The sequence below is a fragment of the Engystomops pustulosus genome, chromosome 1 (assembly GCF_040894005.1).
Source record: "Engystomops pustulosus chromosome 1, aEngPut4.maternal, whole genome shotgun sequence".
Classification (NCBI taxonomy): Eukaryota; Metazoa; Chordata; class Amphibia; order Anura; family Leptodactylidae; genus Engystomops; species Engystomops pustulosus.
The window spans coordinates 208,527,767-208,550,442 of NC_092411.1; the positions used below are offsets into that span (position 1 = coordinate 208,527,767).

At 38.7% G+C, this 22,676-nt stretch overlaps 1 protein-coding gene across 1 annotated transcript in view; it reads right to left on the reverse strand.

The window, feature by feature from the left end:
* Nucleotides 1–14,780, reverse strand: part of SYNPO2 (synaptopodin 2) — a 154,681-nt gene extending 139,901 nt beyond the window's left edge. Inside the window, exon 1 of the mRNA XM_072119195.1 lies at nucleotides 14,546–14,780. Within this exon, the coding sequence (XP_071975296.1) occupies nucleotides 14,546–14,650 (105 nt within the window). The 5' untranslated portion in view covers nucleotides 14,651–14,780. The remainder of the gene's footprint in view (nucleotides 1–14,545) is intronic.
* Nucleotides 14,781–22,676: the final 7,896 nt, after the last annotated feature.

Sequence of the window (22,676 nt, forward strand, 5' to 3'; positions counted from 1 at the left end):
GCAGTTTTATATTTTGCGGTCTGAAGTTGAGGTTGTGTCAATATGACCGGATTTCAAAGTGGTGTCCATGTGTAAATGCACAATGAAAGTAAAATAGTAAGCAGATTTTATATCTGTATGAAACTATTTAACTTTAAGAGATAGACAACGCTGTTATCTCATAGTAACGGGTCCGATGCTTTAGAGAAATATTATCCATCTTAGGGTATATAGTGGGTCTCAACAGGGTTGCACTCTATTAAACCATAGACATACTGGGGTAAAACGTGAATTCAATAATTCTCAATTTCAATATGCATTACCTATGAAAGTATACCACTAGAATAGAGCTCTCTTTGTTTTTTGTTTAGATCTCTGTAAAGTATGCATTTTTGTAGCTCGGTATACTCTATATTGTCTTTTAATACTTAGAAATAAGAAATGATTTGGTTGCGGCACAGTAAGTATACATTCTCTCAGCTCTCATCACCAGCCAAGTTATGGACATATAACTTAAGTCTATATAACATATAACAATACTTTTTACAAATTATAATCACTGGAACCATTTCTGTCTAGGCAGCTACACAATCCCTATTACTATATTTAAGGGCTAAAATGTATTATGGGATTTTTGTCAGATACATCCTGATGTTTGTCTTCTAACATCTGGACTTTTCATCTCCTGTCTAAGAGGTACTTAAAAGTATAACTGATCTTGAACTAGGGATCATTGATAACTTTGACACATCCATGGTATGTATACATAGTACTATAGTTAAGATGTGTCGAGTGATTGGAAGCAGCATGCTCCTTTATCACTGTCAATGGTTCACATAGCGTTTCTGCTTATATGTGTTTATAAACAATTCCATCGATGTTCTGACCTAATGCAAAATAAAACAATATGCTCTTTAAAGTAAATCCAAGAATGCATGATAAACAAAGGAAGCTTACTCATAAGCTCATAAGAGCAATAAATGCTATGGGTGTGTTACAGAAGGCCTCTATTATCTGGCTTCAAAGGCTGTTACACTGCAGCAGCACATCTCAGCTCTGTAATCTCAGCAGCATTGAGCATACAGTGCGGGGTGGGGGGAGTGCTCCATTACAATGTAACAGCCTGTGAATCTGCAGCACTGAGGGTCTCTGATAAACACGTCATGGATCTATGAGTAATTGTCCCTCGTTTATCATCCTTGATATTGATGGTAGATTTTCTTTAAGATATATAGTGAGAATTGTCTGTTGGTGTCTTTTGAAAGCCCTCATTCACGGATATATGTTATTGGAAGTTCTCCATCTAGGTTTCTACATACACCCAAATAGAACTGTTGACGGATATATCTTTCACTTGCCAATAAACTTCTTTTCCTATTATTTGTCAGCTTCCAGCTGATCAGGTAAGTCGTGTCTGACAGTCTGGTTGCTAAAGATTTACAAATAGTCCCAATAAATAGTCCCAATCCTTTCTTTCCTCATCTGCACAACCGGACTTAAGAACAGTTTTAATGGACTGTAGGCCTTGCATGTATCATGCTTCTCTGCAATATTTAATCGTGGAACTTCAACTTTTGGCCTTGAGTTAGTGTTATACGTACAGTCACATTTTATTGACTTTTAAACAGTAGACCCTTCCCTCTTGGTTGTTTATGAATCTCCAATAGACTATAAAATAAAGTAACCCTTCATTTATTCATTCATTTACTCTCTTCTAGGAGTTTGAGATTAGGTGTCCACATTCTGAATGAATTAGGCGGAGAACATATTTTACCCCATAGAAATTAGGACCATGACCCATTAGCCAAAGTACTTTGCTCTCTGTTTATCTTATGACGGGAGATCAGTGGACCTGTCATTCGTGTTCTGGTTTGGGTTTGGTCATGCAACCTGGACATATTGCTGGATTGGGGGCTGAACCAATCTGGCAAATTGACATCCACAGCAACTAGCCATGGCTATGAGTCCCCCTGGCCAATCATAGCCATGGATTGGCTGTTCAGCATTCAATCCGGCAATATGAATGGGTTGGGCGGCTGAACCCGTACACTGAACCCCAACGGGTACGACAGGCCAACTCATCTCTACTTATGCCCAGAGATGAGGAAAACTTTAGATAACACTTGTCAAGGACTCACTTTGTTCTAACAATAAAAACCATATAAGAATTGCACTCAGAACAATGTACTACAAACTGTAGTCTCCTTATAGAAAAGACAAATAGATTAATGTAAATTTTCCAGTGTTTGAATTTCTTTCTCAGCGTAGCTACATGTGCTTTACAAAAAGTCATGTGCTATGAGCTGGGTTTTGATTTGTATTCAACACTTGGAAATTGCGATTCATAAACTATGACCGGTGCATGTATACTTGCAGTGCTGAATGTTACTGAATCTTTTCTATTCAAAAGAAAAACAGCCCATTTAAATAGATCTCCAACAGCTTATTTCATAAAAAGAATAAGTGAGAAATGTTTGGGGAATTGAAAGCTTAGTTGAAGAATGGACCTGGTATACATTAAAGTTTCTCCATGTCTGCAGTGCTATCTAGCAGCTAATTTAACATGCTTCTGAACTATTATTATAGTATAATTCATCCTGACATCTGTGCTTTTCACAGGCTCCACAGAAAGTCATGGGATATATGAGGGATTACCTAATTCTGCTTGTATTGTATTGAATAAAGAACTACATGTAGACACTATGATCTCATGGATCATTTAAAAGAAAATATAAGCATTTACCCAGCTCATCCCTTAACTTAACATGTGTATCATAAAGATACAAATATGTTTGATAAATTTACAGGAACAAAGAACCAGACATTTGTGGACATTTTGGGGGTCGCCATTAGCCTACCTTAAAATCTGCCAATGCATAGATGGTATGAGGTTTATATACTAGAATGCTGTGTTTTTCTTCCCTCAAATATAAACCTTATTTAGACTAAAAGCTCTTTTTTGGTTTGATCATTCCACAAAATATCTTTTCAATAGCCTCCTGGTTTGTCAAGGTCATTTTTGGCAAACGGCAGATGAGTAGCAATGTTAATTTTAGAGAGTATCAGTTTTGTCCGTGCAGTTGTGCCATGGTTTCAGTTGATGCCCTACTTCTGATGATGAACAAAAACATTAGCTTACAAGAAAAAGGCCTTAGCTGCTTAGAGGTTTACCAATATAAAATAAAACTTAATTGCAATATTAAATTAAACAGTCTAAAATATAGTGAAACGTAAGAAGAGGCAGTCTTATAATGCGTCAGACTGCAGAAAAGTCCAATGTTCAAGTTAATCTGTTGCATTTTAACCCCTTCCCGACATTTGACGTAATAGTACTGCATGGCGGGAGGTGCGTTCCCTCAAAATGCAGTACTATTACGTCAAGCTTCTGGCACCGGCTCCTGAACGGAGCCGGCGCCAGAAGCTGCAGGTGTCGGCTATATATTATAGCCGACACCCGCCTCTAACACCCGCGATCGGAGATTTCTCCGATCGCGGGTGTTAACCCCTAACACGCCGCGGTCGCGCTGACCGCGGCGTGTTAGAGGCATTTAAAAAGTATTTGATGTCAATCGGACCCCCCCGCGGCACTTACTGGGGGGGTCCGCAGCTCCGATCGCAGCCCCGGGACTGCCGGTGCCCGGGGCTGCGCGATCTTCCTCCCGGTGCCGGGTCCGTGCCTCCTGGCAGGACCCGGCTGTAAGACACTGGGCATGCGCAGCATGCTCAGAGTCTTACATTACACAGTGCAATACATCTGTATTGCACTGTGTAACCTGTAAAATAGCTTGAACAAGTGATCAGAAGATCACTTGTTCAAGCTAAAATGTAAGTTGCTGTAAAAAAAAGTTAAAACAATAAATAAAGTTTTTTTAAATAAAAATAAATAATAAAAGAAAGTGAAAGTCCCCCCAAACACCACATTTCCCTGTACAAAAGTAATAAAGTATAAAAAACACTAAATCACAAAAAAACCCTCACTTATTTGGTATCGCTGCGTCCGTAACAATCTGTACAATAAATCCTAATCATAATTGGACCCGCTCGGTGAACATGGTAGAAAAAAAAACCAAAAAACTTGCCAAAAATTAAAACTTTTTATCAAATTGCTTTACAAAAAATGTTCTAAAAAGTGATCCGAAAAAGTTACAAGCACCAAAATGATACCACTGAAAAGAACAACTTGTCACGCAAAAAATAAGCTCACAACCAGCTCCGTCAATCAAAAAATACTATAGTTATGCTGCTATAAAAATGACAATACTAAAACAAATGCAATTTTTTCTATTCTAGTTTTCCTTCAATAAAATTGGACAAATATAAAATAAACTATATAAATGAGGTATCACCGTAATCGTAGTGATCTGTAGAATAAAGATAATATATTATTGTTATGCTACAGTGAACACCCCCCAAAAAAATGCTAAAAATCCAAAACAAGAATTGATGATTTTATTTTCCTCCACACGTAAAAAGTTAATAAAATTGCTTCAATAAACTAAAAACCCACTAAAATGAAGGTTTTTTTTTACAGTGCATCTCGTCTCGCAAAAAATAAACCCTTATTTGTTTAAATTGCTTAAAAAATAAATAAAGATTGTATAGCCTATTCCCAACGAGCGTTGTTATAGAACGGTGCGGTGGGTAGTGACTTGCCCACACGGTACAGACACCGTGATCGGGGCAAGATGGCGGCTGATCCTGACGGCCATCCATCCTGCCCCATGGACCAGAATGGTTCCGTCCCCCCCACACCCCCAGTTCATGATCGCTGCTATTGGCTCATCAATTCAGACCAGCCAATAGAAGCGAATTTACTTATGACGTCAGTAATACCGGTCACCATGTCTGTAGACACGGTGATCGGGGCAGGGTGGCGGCTGTTCCTGACTGCCACCAATTGTGCCTTGTGCTCCAGAAGGGTTTTGCTGCCCCCCTCTGTCCATGTTTGCCGCTATTGGCTGGTCGATTTGGTCCAGCCAAAAGCAGCAATATTCGTCACAATGGGCATCGCTAGGGTGAATAAGAGCAACACTTGGCAATAATTTCCCTACGGAAAACGAAGATATGGTACAAAAGCGCTGGCCGTGTACATTGTTCAGATTACGCTGTACAACTCTTACGTGCTGTTCCAATGTGCAGGTCCTGCCGTATCATTTCTCCGTTTTCAAGAGGAAGATATTAGGAAACTAATATTGGGACAAGAAGGACGGCCCCAGTACCTCTGGTTTAGATGTTCCTGTGTTTTGCCAGGACAGCATTTTCCCGGTGAATTCTGCTGCTTCTAATTGTAGGACTCAATAAAGAGTCTGTTCCAAAAGAGAAGTTAGGATGGACACTACATACTACTAAGAGACCTGTGACACCTCCAGAGTGACAAAAGTTTAGTTGGTCCCTTGGTATCCTCTACCTCCTTATACGTAACACATTCACAATTCACGCCCAACCTGTTGTGAATTAATTTCGGTAAAATGAATAATTGTAACAACTGTTATGTCCCGTTGCTCCCTATACCCCTCCATTGCAATTTCCATCTTGGACTCCATTGCACATCATATTTGGAAACCACCTATATGTTCAAAATGCTCATTTCACCACGTGTATTACACTACACCACATATTACACCTTGCTATATTCCCCAAGGGGTGTACATTCAACAATTAGGGTCACTTTTCGGGTTTTCCTCTGTTTTGGTACCACTACGGCTCTCCAAATGTATCCTGACACATGTGAAGGATTTCTGTCAAATTTGGCCACTAAAAGACAAACATCCCTCTTTTCCTCTACTGTGCGCCCATAAAGCATTTTATATTCACATGTGGGGTACTTCTACACTCGGGAGAAATAGTTTTACACCTTTTTCGGGGTTATTTAATATATTATCCCTTGTGGCTTACAAAAATTAGGGGTAAAGTGACATTTATAGGAAAATGTTCACCTTTTTTATGTTTAGGGCCTAATTGGATCATTCACCTGTAGGAGCAAATACATATATTGCACATTGCAAAATTCTCTAAGGGGTGTGCATTCAAAAATTAGGGACACTTTTCGGATTCTTATCTGTTTTATACCGCTAGGGTTCTCCAAATGCATGTCAAACATTTCTGTCAAATTTGGCTTATAAAAGGCAAACATCCCCCTTCCCTTTTACTGTGCGCCCATACAACATTTTATATACACATGTGGGGTACTTCTACACTCGAGAGAAATAGGTCTACACATTTTGGGGGGTTATTACATATTTTTATCCCTTGTGGCTATAAAAAATTAGGGGTACAATGACCTTTATAAGAAAATTTTCACCTTTTTCCTATTTAAGTCCTAATTAAATCAAACAACTTTACGGACAAATACACATATTACACCTTGCTAAATTCTCTAAGGAGTGTGCTTTCCAAAATGGTGATACTTGTTGGGGTTCCGCTCTGTTTTGGTACCACTACAGCTCTCTAAATGCATCCTGACACATGTAAAGGATGTCTGTCAAATTTGGCTTCTAAAAGGCCAACTCCCCCCTTTCCCTTCTGAGCTTCACAGCGTACCCATACAACATTTTATTTGCATGTGTGGGGCAATTTTATACTCGGGAGAAATTCTAGTACACATTTTTTGGGGTTGTTTTATCTTTAATGCCTTATGGGATACAAAAAATAGCCGTAAAAGTGACTTTTTTGGGAAAATGTTCATATTTTTCCTTTTTGGGACCTAATTGAAACAAACACCTGTAGGGGAAAATACACATATTACACCTTGCTAAATTCTCCAAAGGGTGCACTTTCCAAAATGGTGACACTTGTTGGAGTTCCCCTCTGTTTTGGTACCACTAGGGCTCTCCAAATGCATCCTGACACATGTAAAGGATGATTGTCATATCTGGCTTCTAAAAGGCCAACGGCCCTCTTTCCCTTCTGAGCCCCACTGTGTACCCATACAACACTTTATATGCAGTTGCAGTTCTGTGCTTAGGAGAAATAGTTTTACACATTTATGGGGGTTGTTTCATCTTTTATCCCTTGTGGCTTACAAAAATTTGGGGTAAAAGTGACTTTTTTGAGAAAATTTTCACCTTTTTTCCCTTTTGGGGCCTAATTGAATCAAACAACTGTTGGGGCAACTACACAAATTACACCTTGCTAAACTCTCCAAGGGGTGTACTTTCCAAAATGGTGTCTCATGTTGGGGCTTTCCTCTGTTTTGGTACCATTATGGCTTTCCAAATGCATCCTGACACATGAAAACTTTTTCAGCCATATTTGCCCTGCAAAAACGAAACAATGCTCTTTCCCTTCCAAGTGCCCCCCTGTGCCCGTACAGCAGGGTACAGTGACAAAATGGGTATTTGCATACTCAGGAGGAATTGCCCCCAACATTGTAAAATGCATTTTCCTTTTTAACCCATTGTGAAGGTGCAAATTTTAGTGTTCAATGAATCTATAGTAAGATAAAATTACATTTCTGTAATTTCACTTTCATTTATCTTCCACCCTCATGAAACGCTCATAGGGTTAACAAAATTCCCAAAGGTTGTTTTGAATATTTTGAGGGGTGTAGTTTCTGAAATGGTGTCATTTGTGGGGGGTTTTCTGTCATGTAGGCCTTATAAAGTCACTTCTAACTAAATTGCCCCTCCAAAAGTAGGTTTTGATGATTTTCATGAAAATCGGAAAAATTGCACCTAAAGTTATAAGCCTCCTAACATCCTAAAAAAAGGAAAAGATGTTTGAAAAATGATGCCAAGTTAAAGCAGACATATGGAAAATGTTAGTTATCAAGTTATTTTAGTGATATGACCAACTTTTCAAAAAGTAGAAAATTTTGAATTTGGAAAACATTGTTTTTTTCAAAAATGTTGCCAAATTTCCATTTATTTCATAAATAAATACTAAATATATTGATTAAATTTCTCAACCAGCATGAAGTACAATGTGTCATGAAAAAACAATCTCAAAATCAACTGCATATGTTAAAGCGTACCAAAGTTATAACCACTTAAATAGACACATGTCAGATTTTAAAAAATGGGCCGTGTCAGGAAGGTGAAAAGTGGCTTCAGCGTTAAGGGGTTAAGATTTTTAGAAGGATCTATCATGGCTTTTGTTTCTTGTGCTCACTGTCATTGGATGTATGAAAGTTCTGAATGTATCAGATTCATGATGTTCTCCTATTTTACATGATACATGTTAGGCCCCATGCACACCACTGTATTGGGGGTACAATTTTCAGCCAGATCACAGACCTCATATAGGTCTATTTCACCCGGTCACAGTGCGCTCAGTAGACTGTCTCAATGTACCCCATGACTGAGGCGGGCGGCCACGCAGCAGAATTTCTACAACTTTCTACGGAGAAGCGCTAACTCTGTCCCTTCTACACCTGGCCGTGTGCTTTGCCCGGCTTCTGGTCATCTGCACATAGTCTTAATCTGCTTGCTGTCTTTAATTTGGAATGGCTGTCTTACTGCCAGCAGGGCACTGCAGTCATTTTGAGACAAATTGTTTGCCTAAATAGTCTCAAGACATAAATCTAGCACAAAGCAATTGATCAAACATAAAGGCAATGATGAATTTGTCGCAGCATGGGTATACGTGTACGTGGCTTTGAAAAAGTCGGTGGCAAAAAAAAGGAATGAACCAAAACGATGATTCAAATTTTTTAGATAGGTCACCCCTGGAATCTAATTTTACTTGCTCTGTATTCCTTGTTTTTAACCCACTCCTAATTTTGGCTTACAAATACTGATGCAAAATCCTAACAGTGGGAATGTGACCTTAGTAGCAGGGGCTTAACTAGGAAAGCCGGGAGCACCATAGCAGACTTCTAAATGTGCCCCCCCCTACCCCTCAGAAAATATGCATATTTGTATACTCACATATTTATGTGCACACATTTACGCACTGAATCTTGGATTCAATTTTCTTTCTTTTCATTTGTTGAAAATCTAATATAATTTTACAACACCTTTGTGTCTTTTCTAGTATAGTATTGGTAAACTTTGTAAGTGTACTGCTCCTCCTTAAGTTTGGTGACTGCTTGTTTCTACTAGCATTCTTTTCCAGGGACTGTGATGTGGGATTCTCCTGCATCCTTAAGAGGTAGGGGAATGACAAAAAATCCCCAAAGTCTGCATCAATGTCTAGTCTGTGCCAACCCAACTATATTTAGCAGTTTTCTCAGGTAAGCAATAATGAAAATAATATTTTTTTGGGCAATAAATTAAAAAATCATTAGAAGTTGTATTGCTAGTGATGTTTTATGTTCAAGAAGGAATACTCTTAATACCAGTCTTTCATTGTTCTCATCACTTTAATGGAAATCATCGCTGTAACATAATAAATTAAAAGATAAGAGGCACTTTTTATTCCTGTTTTTAATCAACCTGCTTGATGTGAAGAGATAAAAATTGTTGGCAGTCTCTCTACGTACGTAGCATTACCCTAAGGTACATGATAAAAAACTGTTAGTGTCCTTAAGTTGTCCTCATCTGTTAAAGGGAACCTACCACCGTGGATCTACCTATAAAGGTAGATCTGGTGGAAGGTGGATCTATAGGGCGTGAGGATAGACCTTTTAAGGGCTAATCCTCACGTCCCCGCACTTTTTTAATAACTTTTTAACTCCTCATATCTGCACGGTGAAGATTTCGGGTAGGAGGATCGAAGAGGCTACTTGGCCATGGGGTAGCTGCGTCGTATAGCCTCAACTCCGGCTAACCCATGCCCCAGTGGCCTCTTTAGAAAATGTACATATCCGGATAGTAAAAGTGCAGGGACGTGAGGATTAGCCCTTAAAAGGTCTATCCTCACGTCCTACAGATTCACCTACCACCTGATCTACCTTTATAGATAGATTCGAGGTGGTAGGTTCCCTTTAAGTGATTTCATAGTTTCACAATTTATATTTTATGTTTTTATTGTAATGCTCCTTTTCTCTTGTGCAGTTTCTCCGGTATTACTTCTAGAAAAGTATGAGTAATTAGTGGATGTAAACATCTGGAGAATGTCCAACAGGTATTACCAGTTGGAGGAGTGTCCACAGTCTGATATGCTCAGCACCGATTGGAAAATATCAGACTGTGGACACACCTTCAACTGGTAATACCCGCTTGGTTAACTACTTATAAATTGAGATGGTATTAAAAGATGATTCTAAATTGATATTATAGGGAGAAGGCCATTTTGAATAAGTCAGGGTATTGAAGGGTCCTTTTTGTAAAAATTATAACTTCCTGGCAGCATGTTGTAGAGTAATGTATTGTGATATTGAAAATATCTTTATTATTGTCTATTATTTAATCCATATACTAATGAGACAGTTGGTGCACCAAGGTTGTGTCCTCAGCTCCTAGATAACTGCTATTCCTGTCTAAGTCACTATTCTCTGATTCCAGCATTGTCCCATGGTACTTACAAGACAACACTCCTGCTTATCTGATAGAACGTAGAGGTCCAGGCAGGAATAGCAATGCTCTGCCTTTTTATTTTATATTTGGCCAGATCACTGCAACAGACTGAAGGTATCATAAACTAAAGGAGAGGTGGCCTAAAAAGTATTTGATAGTGAGAGCAGAGGGGTGTTATAAAGCATAGGAATGTAGGGAAGTTGTGGTTCATAGAAATGTGGATTTGAGGGGAAAGGGTGTCACTATGTATGGAAGTGGAGGCAGAAGTGGTAATTGTACTAAGGCGGGGGGAGTAGGTCATAGTCTAGATTTAAACTTTAAGCTTTCTTAATACAGACAAAATATTATAGAAATCATGAGCCTTTAATAGGGGGCATGTGGAGGGCAGTCCCAAGTGGACTGAAGCGCAATGTTTCAGTCAATGACGAATATTCCGATTTTGGTCAGCTGAACCCTAGTTATAAGCAAGTTCTACAGACCTGAACTGTGTATATAAAAATACCTTCATTCCATCCATACCTTTATTCTATCCATTATGTAGTTTCTGGGACATTTTAATGCATATGCTAATGAGGCAGTAGTTGCACTAAAATATGTTTATTTTGGATGAGCTCAAACGCCTAAACTGAACTTCTAGATGAAGTTGCAGTCCTCTTACTACCCTCATTTACAGCCATTAAGGCTTAAGCAGTCGGGTCCCCAATAATTTTAATGGGGATTGGGATCAGATCAAGTTTGGGTACCCAGACCAAACTTTTGATTGAAGTGTGGACAAAATTGTCAAAGCTCAACAGGTTCACTCAGCACTAACAGTTAGCTGTAATATATAGTGGCATGTGCCAATAAGTGTGCACATGGAGAACAAAAGCTCTCCTCTAGTGTACAGATGTGCTAGGTCCTTCAGTATGAGAGATGCTTTTTGTAGCTGCTCTTTAGTATTTTATTTAGAATATTCAGCAATATTAATCTCCTAATACTTATCAGTTACAGCTGATACACATGTAAAAGTGTGGTGTTATAAGGCGACCACTTTAACTACAAATGTAGCCACAAACAATTTAAGGCATATTCCCATAGTAGTGGGGAAATCATTTAGTTTATACCTTATGCCTATGGGTGGTTCTGTTGTTGTTATTAGTCATCTGACTGTGACATATCTGGACTGTGACATATCTATATGAACTTTATGAATATCCCTGTATCGCCAATGGGTTGCATTGGCGATACAGGGATATTCATAAAGTTCATTTGTGTATAGGAGCTTGACTAAGACGAAAGCCGTCGAAACGCCTTGATCGATTTGAAAGTCTTGTGGATGTTATTTTGTAAATCGGAATAAAGGAACCTATTTTTTAAGGAATCCTTGGAAGTGTCTATCAAGTGCTGAGCGATTCGCTCTTTTCCTGGTTTATGTCCGGCGGATTTGGATATTAACTTGAGCACCAGTAAGGACAATGGATATCAACATGAGGTCTGTGGGTGAGCTGGTTAATCTCCAGTGTGTTTTGTTTCTGGATGTGCCAGGTCATCCAGTATGATAGATGCTTTTTGTAGCTGTTGGTGTTTGCTGCCTATACAAGCAGTTTACACAACAGCTATCATGAAGTAAGGAGGATGGTGGAAGACGACTCTTCTCAAGTACAAGATATCTATATCTTCAAATTTTTATCTTTCTCATTTAATGATATTCAGATATGCCTGCAGCATATCTTAGTTACTTAGTTGTATTTAAAAGGCAGGGTTTCCGTGCAGCAGTCGCCTCATTTACACCATAGTCAAGATTAAGAAAGAAAATAACATCTCTAGAAAAAAAAAAATTGTTCATTACATGCACTACTGGCAATAGGTGCCGCAACCTCTTCATACCTACTATCTGCACAGAGCATGGACTTCAAGTCAGTTTCAGACTGTTGCTGCTTACAGCCATGTGTCTGCTGTTAAGCATAACACTAAATACTGTCAGGCAAGATGGCAGCTCCAATAATCATGGATAGGAGACAATAGAAGACAAAATTCTTTTGGAGTAAAAAAGTAGTATGTATTTCTATCTATTTACATTGCTCACTTTTGAAATGATGTGACATGATTCAATTTTTTTAGTTGAAAAGAGATGAAGACGGTACAGTACGGGTAGTACACAACCAGAAATATATGTTCGTCTGCATGAGGTATAAGGCAAACTTTCCAGTTATGTTTTGTTGACAGCTAAATATAAAAACTAAAGATAGAGTAAACAAATACAAGGTGAGTTCCCTACTTCATTAACATATTTTATGTTAAGGGATTATTAACACATCAGTTTTATCTCAATATGCTATCTGTGATTTTCAAGGATATGAAATCTTAATGGCCATTTTAAGTCTGTTCTGGGACAGTTTTGTATCCACATCCGTTGTTCGGTTTACAACAATTAGACTAACATACAACTGGTTACCCAGCATCATAGGACAGTATCAAAAATTTTTTCAATAGAAAAAAACAGAAATATGTAAATGCACACATAAAGCATCATCATGCTGTCCTCTGCATCACAAGCAAACTGAGAAAAAATAAATGTGTGAATAAACAACTTAAACAACTCCAATTGGCTGATTTTGTTAGGCAATGTCACCAAGGAATGAACAAGAAGCCATCTATGTAATGTATGTATAGGATAGGTTTAGCAAAATACCCATGGAGGTGACTTCCTTGAACAGCTGCATTTGATAATATCCTCATACCCTATGGCTAATTCAGTTACCACCATCTAGACCTCAGCTTCACTGATAATTATTTGGTACTAGGCCATTGAGTCGTTTTATTTATTTTACCCCAGAAAATGTATGAAATATGAGTTTCTATTTAAGTAACTTTTAATGAATAAATATTATTGAATAGAGAAAAAAGTGCCATATTCTGGTAAATAAGCAAAGTACAACTAAGAAGCATTAATAGCCTCAGTTTCAAGGTCTCTCGGTGCTTAACACTAAGTTTCAGAATCTCCACTCAGTGTTTGGAGCTAAGCAGTTGGTTGGGCAAAGAAATGAAAAGGCAGATTGGTGTTCGTAAACTATTCCTCAAACCAATATATGCTTTGTTATAAAGTACATATTATTATAACCTAGAAGAACTTTAGAGACATATGCAGTAAAAAAAGAGCATCCCACTAGGTGGCAGGATTTCACTATTCCTATGTGTGTGCTATGTGCGTTTGTTAAGATGCCACCATTTTTCTATCACAAGTAAGTTTCAGTAGTAACTTTGGAAATCAAGATGTCTGTGATTGTATAAAATATACAGGATAGGTATAGAGTAAAATTGTAGGTGAATAAGACATGAATGTTGGGCTTGTCACAAATGTCGCAGAGTTGTGTTATATCATCCCACTGCTGTCACCTATCTATCTACCCATCCATCCATCAATCTATCTATCTATCTATCTATATGTCTGGTGACACACTCAGACAGTTATATTTGTGTTGAAATCATGGGTAATATTTTTGATTTTATATAAGTCTGTTATGATGTTATGTTCCTATCAAGTGATAATTACAGAATGAAATCTATATTCTAAACAAACTTGTACAGAAACTTGTGTAAGTTTGTGTATCCTTTTATGGACTATCGTATATATTTATACATACAGTACAGTGTGGTAAGGATTTGATTGTAGATTGATGTAATACTCTGTGCTTGTGGTCCACATAAAACATGAAGAGCTGCATACATGCCATTAAAAAGACATTAAACATCTTCTCCATATAAACATTACCACATTTGTTAGTTCTTGCAGTGCCCCCGGGCTGTGTATCTAGCTGTAACTTATTTAAAATGCAGCTCTACATCCATGATCCCGGCACCAAGTTATTACAAGTTATCTGTGCTACATCAGTAGAATATGTTATACAATACATGATGTGTAAGTATTCTGAGAGTCTGACATGAAGAATTCCCAGTGATCAGATATGATCAAAGACTTCCTCGCAGCTTGACTTAAGAGTAATCCTTGATGCAAACTTGTGAATGTTAAGGATCTTTTAACAAAACGAGTCTTGGATTTGATGTGTTTTATGAGAAAATCTTTTAATTACTCCAAAGAGACCAGAGGAAGCAAAAATCAGCATACAACAACATACAAGAATGAGGGTATAATAACATTGATGCAATGGTAATGGTAACAGGCTGCTTACCTTACAAACATGCAGAGGTTCTTGGTACCCTTTGCCACCTTGCAGTCTGAACCCCCAGGGTGCTCCCCCACTCATTGTAACGCAGATATAATCCCCAGTGCCCATCTCCACTTGTAGTTGAGAATAAACTCCTTTCTTGATGATGAAAAAACTTTTTCTAGCGTGGACCTGAGTGGTGGAAGCAGACCAGCTGAGTATGTGCAGCACCACTCAGTGACTTATTGCACATTGAAATGTGGTTATGGAGGAGGACAGAATACATCCAGAGAGCTCCAGGGATCAGCCCACTGCACCGTCATAGGAATATGTCCATCCCCCAGATCCTGGGAAAGCATCAGTGCTCCTTTCACAATATTAGGACTTGCCAACTACTGTAAATGTATTCACTTATGAAATGAATAGTCATGCTGTGCAGTAAACAATTACATCTGAAATATTTGTACAGTTATTAAATATAGAATTCATTTAATCCATATATAGGCGGTCCCCTACTTAAGAACACCCGACTTCCCAGACGATCCCTAGTTACAAACAGACCTCTGGATATTGTTAAATTACTGTACTTTATCCATAGGCTACAATAAACAGCTATAATAGTTATCAAATGTGTCTGCAATTAAGCTTTATTGTTAATACTGGTTTGACTATTCAACATTTTTAAAATCCAATTGTCACAGAGACCAAAAAAATTCTGGCTGGGGTTACAATTCTAAAATATATAGTCCCGACTTACATACAAATTCAACTTAAGAACAAACCTACAGAATCTATGTAACCTGGGCACTGCCTGTATAAAGAAGCTGTTCAGATGAGTATCCTCATAATGTATTAAAATGAAGCTACTCATTCTGCACCAAAGATGTCCCCGAGCCATTATTTCAGAGACATGACATGTATTTCTTTACATGTACTTCCAGTCTCCCATAGGTAAACAGACTCATTGTATACATGCATACATTCATAAAACACATTTATGAAGCAGGAGGATAGAATGTGTATGACTGACTGTAAGTATGGCCTTACTCATTATAACAACTCACTCTATTACCCTTCCCAGAACCAAATAATTTAAATGGGCTCCTTAGGATAGTTCATCAACGTCATATTCGTGGAGGTCAAACATCAACATTTTGACTGGTGAACACAAATTATGGTAGAAAAAAGTCTGGAGCACAATAGAAAAGTTACTACACATGTTACACGAAAATATGAGCAACAAAGTCAATTAGAAAGTGGCATATTACAATTTACCACCACATTAAGGCAAACTTGTCACAGTAAATGCAGGAGGACCTACGCCTATCTCGGGCATGGGGGTCCACTAACCCCTTTCCTGTGGCCTGGCTGAACGGGCAGTTTGCTGCCCATGTATGGCTACTCTCTATTCAGGTCTATGGGAGCTCAGAATGTAAATGAGTCTCTATGCCTGGCAGTTTTTGTCACTCCCTTAGACTTAAGTGACTGCACATGCATTAGTCATGGATTTTGTAACATCTGTGCCCAGTGGCCCAGTGGCGTAACAAGACTCTACTCTACTCATACACCTTATAGGTAGTGTCCAGCAGCTATTAAAGACATGCTGACAGCAGAAACCCCCTAATGAAATGTCAGCGAAACCCCTTAATGATATGCTGACAGCAGCACCCTTAATAAAATGTCCGCAGAGGACCCCATAATTAGATGCTCACAATAACCCCCTTGATGAAATGTCAGCAGACGCCCCCTTAATGAAATTTCAGCAGGGGCCCCCTTTATGATATGCTCACAGAAGCCCCCTTAATGAAATGTCAGCTGAGACCCCCTTAATTATATTCTCACAGGAACCCCCTTAATGAAATGTCAGCAGAAGCCCCCTTGATGAAATGTCAGCAGGGACCCCCTAATGATATCCTGACAGCATTCCCCTTAATGAAATATCAGCAGAGACCTCCTTAATGATATGCTTACAGTAGCCCTCTTAATGAAATGTCAGCAGAAGCCCCTTGATGAAATGTCAGCAGAGACCCCCTAATGATATGCAGGCAGCTGTCCCCTTAATTAAATGTTAGCAGAGACCCCCTTAATCATATGCTCACAGCAGCCCCTTGATGAAATGTCAGCAGAGACCCACTTAATGATCTGCTCAAAGCAGCCCCTTGATGAAATGTCAGCAGAGACCCACTTAAAGTGGTATTCCCATCTTGGCATTTATATTTAATTAAATTCATTTTCCGTATGTAAACATTTCTTCAATTGGATGTTATTAAAAAAATGTTCCTATGTGAAGATAATGTAGCAATGTTGTCCCTTAGAAACCACATAGCTTCCTCAGTTACGACCACCTCACACTCTGGCTGGGGTGGCCAGACAAGCGCTATTGAGTCCTGTCTGACCTCCTGGATTCTGCAATCATCACCACAAGCCTGCTGTAGGACATGCAGTAACTCCCGGACATTTTATATACAACAACCTGCAATCACTCTGGCAGAGGTGGACAGACACAATCTTGTTTTTAAGAGACCATATGACTACATTTGTGATAATTTATCTTCACACATGTACTGCTTACAGCAGCCCCTTGATAAAATGTCAGCAGAGACCCATTTAATGATCTGCTCACAGCAGCCTCTTTAATGAAATGTCAGAAGAAGCCCCCTTGATGAAATGGCAGTAAAGACCCCCTTAATGATATGCTCACAGCAATGTGGAGACTTATAGCCATTGACGCTCCACTTCCAGGCCATAGTCACAAGCTTCTCACTCAACCAAACCAGTTCCCTACGTTGTACTGAAAAGACCCAACCAGGTCAAAACAGTGTTGTGTACAGTTGGGAATCTGTTCCTTCTGGAATAGATATACTTCTTTAGTTTTAATCCCACATCATGCCATAAGGCTTCCTAAAGGTCATGCTTGATGTTAAGAAGGCTGCCTTACAAGTTAGCTAAAAGAGGTGTGGTTTTCCTTATCCCATCCTGGAAAACTTATTTACATGTTTTCCCAGAATCCCACAGTGGAGTGTCAATGGCTATAAGTCTCCACATGCCTACAAGGTGGCCTAAATTGGCAGTCTACCAACAGATTCTGAAAGAGAATACAGACGGCCCCGTACTTAAGAACACACGATTTACAGACCACCCCTAGTTTTAGCCTTAGGCTACAATAAACAGCTACAACAGTTATCAATGGTGTCTGCAATGAAGCTTTATTGTTAATCCTGGTTCTTAAAATAATCCAACATTTTTAAGACCCAATTGTCACAGAGACCAAAAAAATTTTGTCTGGGGTTACAATTATAAAATATACAGTTCCGACTAACATACAAATTCAACTTAAGAACAAACCTACAGAACCTATCTTGTACGTAACCCGGGGACTGCCTGTATCAGGTCATCTGTTCATAGCTTCAAGATGAAACACATTTGGATTATGCAGCAGGACAATAATCCGAACACACATCAGAAAGTCCAACTGTGCCATGCCCTTAAAAAGTGGCTCATTCTCGGAAACCCTGCAATGTGGGAGAATTACAACAATTCTGTAAAGAGGAGAGAGCCAAAGTCTCTCCAGAGCAGTTGCTGTGGCCAAACCAGTTATATGGTTTAAGGGGCAGCAACATTTCTACACAGTGCCCTATAGGTTTTGATTACTTTTTCCATTAAACATAACACAAAAATGAAGGTTCTAAATAAGGGCATTTATTATTAATATTTAAAGTACTTTGGTTATCTGAAACATTTAAGTGTGACAGACATCCAAAAGATTAAGAAATAAGAAAAGGGGCAAATACTTTTTACAATACACACTACTGTATAAAAAAACAATAGGGATGAGAATAATGTTCACAAGAGCTCACAATCCATGACATACACTGGTAATTGTTACAATGAAGCTCTTTCCTATATATCTGTTTAAAAATTATTACTTGTAAATGAGCTTTTACCTAAAACTTGAAAACCCTTGCATAACAAAGTTTGTACCAAGGCAAGATAACCATGTTGGTAGATGAAAGGTAAAGTGAGTGCATTATTCCTAGGCATGTTACAACTAGCGGCAAGCACTAGGAAACCGATAAATTGCTAGATAGTGTTCCACTTTGCAGATGTTGATGATGTCCAACATATATTAGTATGAAAGCTTATCTACCTTTAGGACCCATACCTATCTCAAGAAAGGGGGTGCTCTGACCTAATCCCGCAGCCAGGGTCAATGAAGAGTTGGCTGCACATGAATGGTCACCCTCTATACAGATCAATGGGAGCACTAAGTGATATATTTTGGAGTAAAAAAAAATACACTCCCTTTATAAACATATTTATAACAAAAACATATTGTTTTTATATTTTATATTATATATATTGTAATAGTGTGAACCTAGAGAGCACTGGAGAGCGACCCAAAACCAGGAACCCATCTCTGGCCAACTCCAGAGGGAGAGCTCACAGCAAGCCAGTGCTGTGTGTCCTGCAGTAAGCATGAGGACTTTGAACCAGTTGTAGACAGACACGCGGTCTGTCCCAAGAGGACTGGAATCCAGAAAGAACATTGTTCGATTGAGCTCACTGAGAGCCAGAGCCCTGAGTAAAAACCTCAGCAGGTAGAAGGTAGCTAGGGTTAAAGAAGTGAACCCCTATGTAGGGGCTAAGCTGTTTATTATATTTTTCCTGCAATAGTCGGAGAGCTGAATAAAGCCATTTCTTTTGGATTGCTACAAGCTCCTACACCATTGCTTTGGCACTGAGCACCACAAAAGACGTCTGTGAGGCCCGGAGGCTTCTACTTTTGATGCTACGTTACCCCCAAACCTCACAATATATAATATATTATATATTTTTTTCCATTGACTGTATTTATTTTGATTGGACAACCTTTTATTTTCTGCAAGATTAGATGCACTTCATTTTAGTGGCTCTTTTCTGATATTAGATTTTTGCATCTTTCTTTGAGATGTCCACTATACCATAAAAGTAATATGTTATGTTTATTTTATGGATCACTACGATTATGGTGATAATTTATATACCTCTTTTTATATACTTTTACAATTTTACTGAAGAAAAACTAATATAGAGAAAATCGTATTCATTTTAATATTGCCATCCCTTCAGAGATATAACTTAAGTATTTTTAAGTTGACATAGCTGGTTGAGGACTTATTTTTTTGTCTGATGAGTTGTTCTTTTCAGTGGTTCTTTTCATTTTGGCACACATAACTTTTTTGATCACGTTTTAGTGAAGGTATTTGATTTACCAATAAGTATGAAAATTTGATAGAAATGCTCCAATCATGAAAGCTTTTAAAGGCCTGGTCAGAAATAGGTTAATACACATATTTAGATATATATGAGAAATGTGTGCATGTGCCTGTGAATATATGAACATGGGGCGCAGGAGCGCCGGAGTACGATAGCGGCCATGCCCTGCCCCCTCATTGCAACGGATACATTAAGAGACCTCTTGATGTATCTGGCGGGCAGCGCAGCTGGCAAGGAAAACTTCAAAAGGTCGGATCTGGCTGCGCCCGCTATGCCCCCTCCAACCCCACATGGCATGGAGGTGGCGTATTTTTAATAATTTCCCCATAGAGTGAATGTATGTGTCCGTATTTATGCAACTGCAAGCATCTGTACATGTATAACTCTGCATGTTGCTTTGCATCTTTGTGTCTGCATGCATATGTGTGTGTGCATATTTCTGCAAGTATGCATGCATGTTTATGTGTCTACATGTATACATTTACATTTGCATATATTAATGGGCGTGTGTGGTATTATGGGCAAGTATATTTCTGTGTATATATGATCTTGTATTGAGTAGGTGATTTATATGTGTACTTCCATTGTATAACAGCAGACAAAGGGGCTCATTTACTAAGGGTTCGAATTGCGCATTTTCATTGAATTTCCCGAATATTTCCAATTTGCGCCGAATTGCCCCGGGGTTTTTGGCGCTTGCGATTGGATTGTGGCGCATCGACACCGGCCTTCACACGACAGAAATGGGGGGGAGTGGCCGTCGGACAACCCGACGGATTCGGAGAAACCGCTGATTTTTTTAAAAAAAATTTGTGTTGCAAGAATAGCACTAATATACACCGGGACGAAGAAGGTGAACTCCGGTGGAACTCAGTGTACCAGCGACACCTAGTGGTTATCGGGCGCGACCTTAGTGAATCCTGGCAAGCTCCGAATCAACGTCGGAGAGCGCACCGTGGGATTGTGAATGGACCAGGTAAGTAAATGAGCCCCATAGAGTTGCCGCACACCTCATTTTCACTGAAAAAAAGAATGAACAAAAACATGACAGAAGGAGCCTTGTATACATGTATCCCTATCAAAAACAGAAGGTGAACAAAGACTTTACTGTCACCAAATGGAAGAGCATAACAGAAAATTATGCCCTTCCAGCAATAAAAATAGAAAATCTGCCACTAGCGGCAGATTAAGACCCTGGGCTGTATGAATATTATACAAATCTGGAATTCCCTTCCTATATATGTTATTAGAATCAATCAAGAATCTGCGGTACCAGGGACTTTGGAGGATCTTCAAAGGTCCAGAAAAGTCTCTTGTGTACATGTTTATTGAGGTGGAACAGTGGTAAGAGCATTTGATAGGTGAAGGTCCTTCTCAGTATAAAATTTGGTCGGTGGTTTGGGTGGCCATGGGCCCCCTGGAAGGCTTGGGCCCCATGCTTCTGTCCAAACCTTCTATATTATAATCCTGTTTGCTGCAGCCTATGTTTTTTTCTTTTATAAGGAAAAAACGAAGCTCAATATGTGTAAATTAAGAATGAGAAATGAAGGGTTAATGAAGCATTATTAAGGGCAAAATCTGTGACAAATTTACAGCTGAGATCTGTATGATAATGATCTGCAGCAGAGGTGTGTATTATCAGTTTTTGCATTATAATTTTTCACATGTTCAATAATCTATAACTTTTTAATTTTTCCATGTAAAGTTTTCTGCGTAACAAATTGCACTTCATAGTGACGGTATTTAACATCTCATGTTGTGACCTGAGAGAAGTTGCCCCCCTCCCCACCTTGTTCAAATCTAACAAAATTGGTGTCAAATGTTTGTGCTACGTTTGTGCAGCAGAAATTTTAGTTCGTGTCGCTGTTGTTTTTTAGATATTAATAAAAGCTTCCAGAGGTCATCAGAGGTCAACCAGCCCCCCATACATTACCCTTATCAAACAAAACTGGTGCCAATCAATTCTGTAATGTTTGCTCTGCTCAAATTTTTGTTTGTGCTGCTTTTGTTTTGAAGACATTAATGAAATTGTAAAGGTCAAAAGGTCAGCCCCCCATTAACCGAATCAAACAAAACTGGTGTAAAACATTTGTGCTTTTACAGCTTTCACTAAGCTCCCTAAATGACATGTCGATTTCATTCTTTGGGTCAGTAGAATCACAAAGATACCAAATTTTTATAGGTTTTGTAATGTTTTCATAAATTTACAAAAATTAAAACTTCCTATACAAAAATATTCACCATTTTGACGTCTTCTAGCGCTTTTTCATACTTGAAACTGTAGACTTTTGATGGGTTGCAGGGTTAAATCTTGGAAAGAACATTATTATATTTTGATAGATTGGACATTTTGGGATGCGACAATACATAACGTTCAAGGGAAAGGGGGTGATTTGAATTTTTAGGTTTTTTTAAATTTAATTTTTTAATTTTTTAATAAAAAAAATTTAAATTTAATTTTTTAATACTTTAACCCTAGGTTGTCTGTTTGATCCTACCATACTGCAGTATGGCAGTATATGGGGATTTTGCACATCATCTATTACAATGTGCAAATCGCACATTGCAATAGATAGCCTAAAACATAACAGCCTCGGGTCTTCGTATCACAGGGAGCGTCGATCCGAGCTAAGATTTCAGCCCCCACACGCCTCCGACTTGGCAATGCTGCAGGCAGCTTTGCCAGTGGCGATCAAAAAATTAACACCCGCAATTGGGTGTTAGCAATGGGTGCCTATTATTATTATTTGCCTGCTTTGTTGTCTCTTGTTTATTATTTGGTCTGTATTGTTATTTATTATTTGGCCTGCATTATTATTTGTTGCCTGGTCTGGGGTCTGTACTGTTAGTTATTGGTGGTTATGAATGCGGCCCCCTGAAGTTGAGTAGTATGACAATG